The sequence below is a fragment of the Chlamydomonas reinhardtii genome, chromosome 3 (assembly GCF_000002595.2).
Source record: "Chlamydomonas reinhardtii strain CC-503 cw92 mt+ chromosome 3, whole genome shotgun sequence".
NCBI classification, from domain to species: domain Eukaryota; kingdom Viridiplantae; phylum Chlorophyta; class Chlorophyceae; order Chlamydomonadales; family Chlamydomonadaceae; genus Chlamydomonas; species Chlamydomonas reinhardtii.
In genome coordinates, this window is record NC_057006.1 from 8,391,121 (window position 1) to 8,391,998 (window position 878).

Here is an 878-nt window from a genome sequence, read left to right on the forward strand (position 1 = left end):
GCAAACCCTTCATTACTTCATAATCAAAATGCTGAATCATAGGTACAGTATGTTCTTGACACTTTGCAATGCATCATGAATGAATGTGGGCACACACGCCTCTGCCTCTGCCTCTGCCTCTGCCGCTGCCTCTGCCGCTGCCTCCGCCTCAACTCCACTCCACTCCCTTCCTGCCTGCCTGCCTCCTCCTCCTCCTCCTCTGCTGCTACAGAACATCTTGCTCGCTCGCTACGAGAAGCCAAACCTCTGGGGCGGCCTCCTGTCCCTCTCTCCCTTGCCCTCTGCGACAGACAGCTTATACTTCCGCGCCTCCTCCGCCAGCGCCGCCTGGTACAGCGCGTGCATCCACTCAATGCGCGGGGGGACGGGCAGGTGCGGCTGGTGGACGTAGGGGGCGTAGTCCACCAGCTTCTCCTCCGGCAGCTCCCTGTACACTGCGCCGGGCTTCTTGAACACCCACACTTGCTTCTGGGAGTTGCTGCCGTACATGCGCACAGCAAACTGCTTCACCAGCTCCAGTGGCCCAAACCCGTGCTGTCCTAGCTGCCGCTCCATGAGCACTCCTGCTCCTTTGTCCACGACCGCAATGCCCACGGTTGTGGACGAGGCCGCAAACATGGCCCCCAGCGCATCCTTTGCTGAGGCGGGGATGCCCTGCCAGAACGTGAACACGTGCGTGACGCCCTCCAGGCCTTGGGGTACCTTGGCCATGTCCTGTTCGAGGGGCAGAGCAGAGAGGGAGGGCAGGGCAGAAGGGAGGATGTGTGTACGACGTGTGTGGGGGCAAGGGAGGAAGGGGGAGAAGGGGGAGGCGTGGGGCAGGTACCCACGCCAGCTCCACACACCCCACACACCCCATACACCCACGCACCCACACA

At 61.8% G+C, this 878-nt stretch overlaps 1 protein-coding gene across 1 annotated transcript; it reads right to left on the reverse strand.

Moving 5' to 3' along the window:
* CHLRE_03g1988631v5 (uncharacterized protein) lies at window positions 1-878 on the reverse strand (the record flags this gene model as incomplete). Its single annotated transcript, XM_043061300.1, has 2 exons — window positions 872-878; window positions 310-714 (listed from the first exon to the last, which is right to left on the reverse strand). A coding segment is annotated over exon 2 (402 nt), but the record flags the coding sequence as incomplete, so codon positions are not given.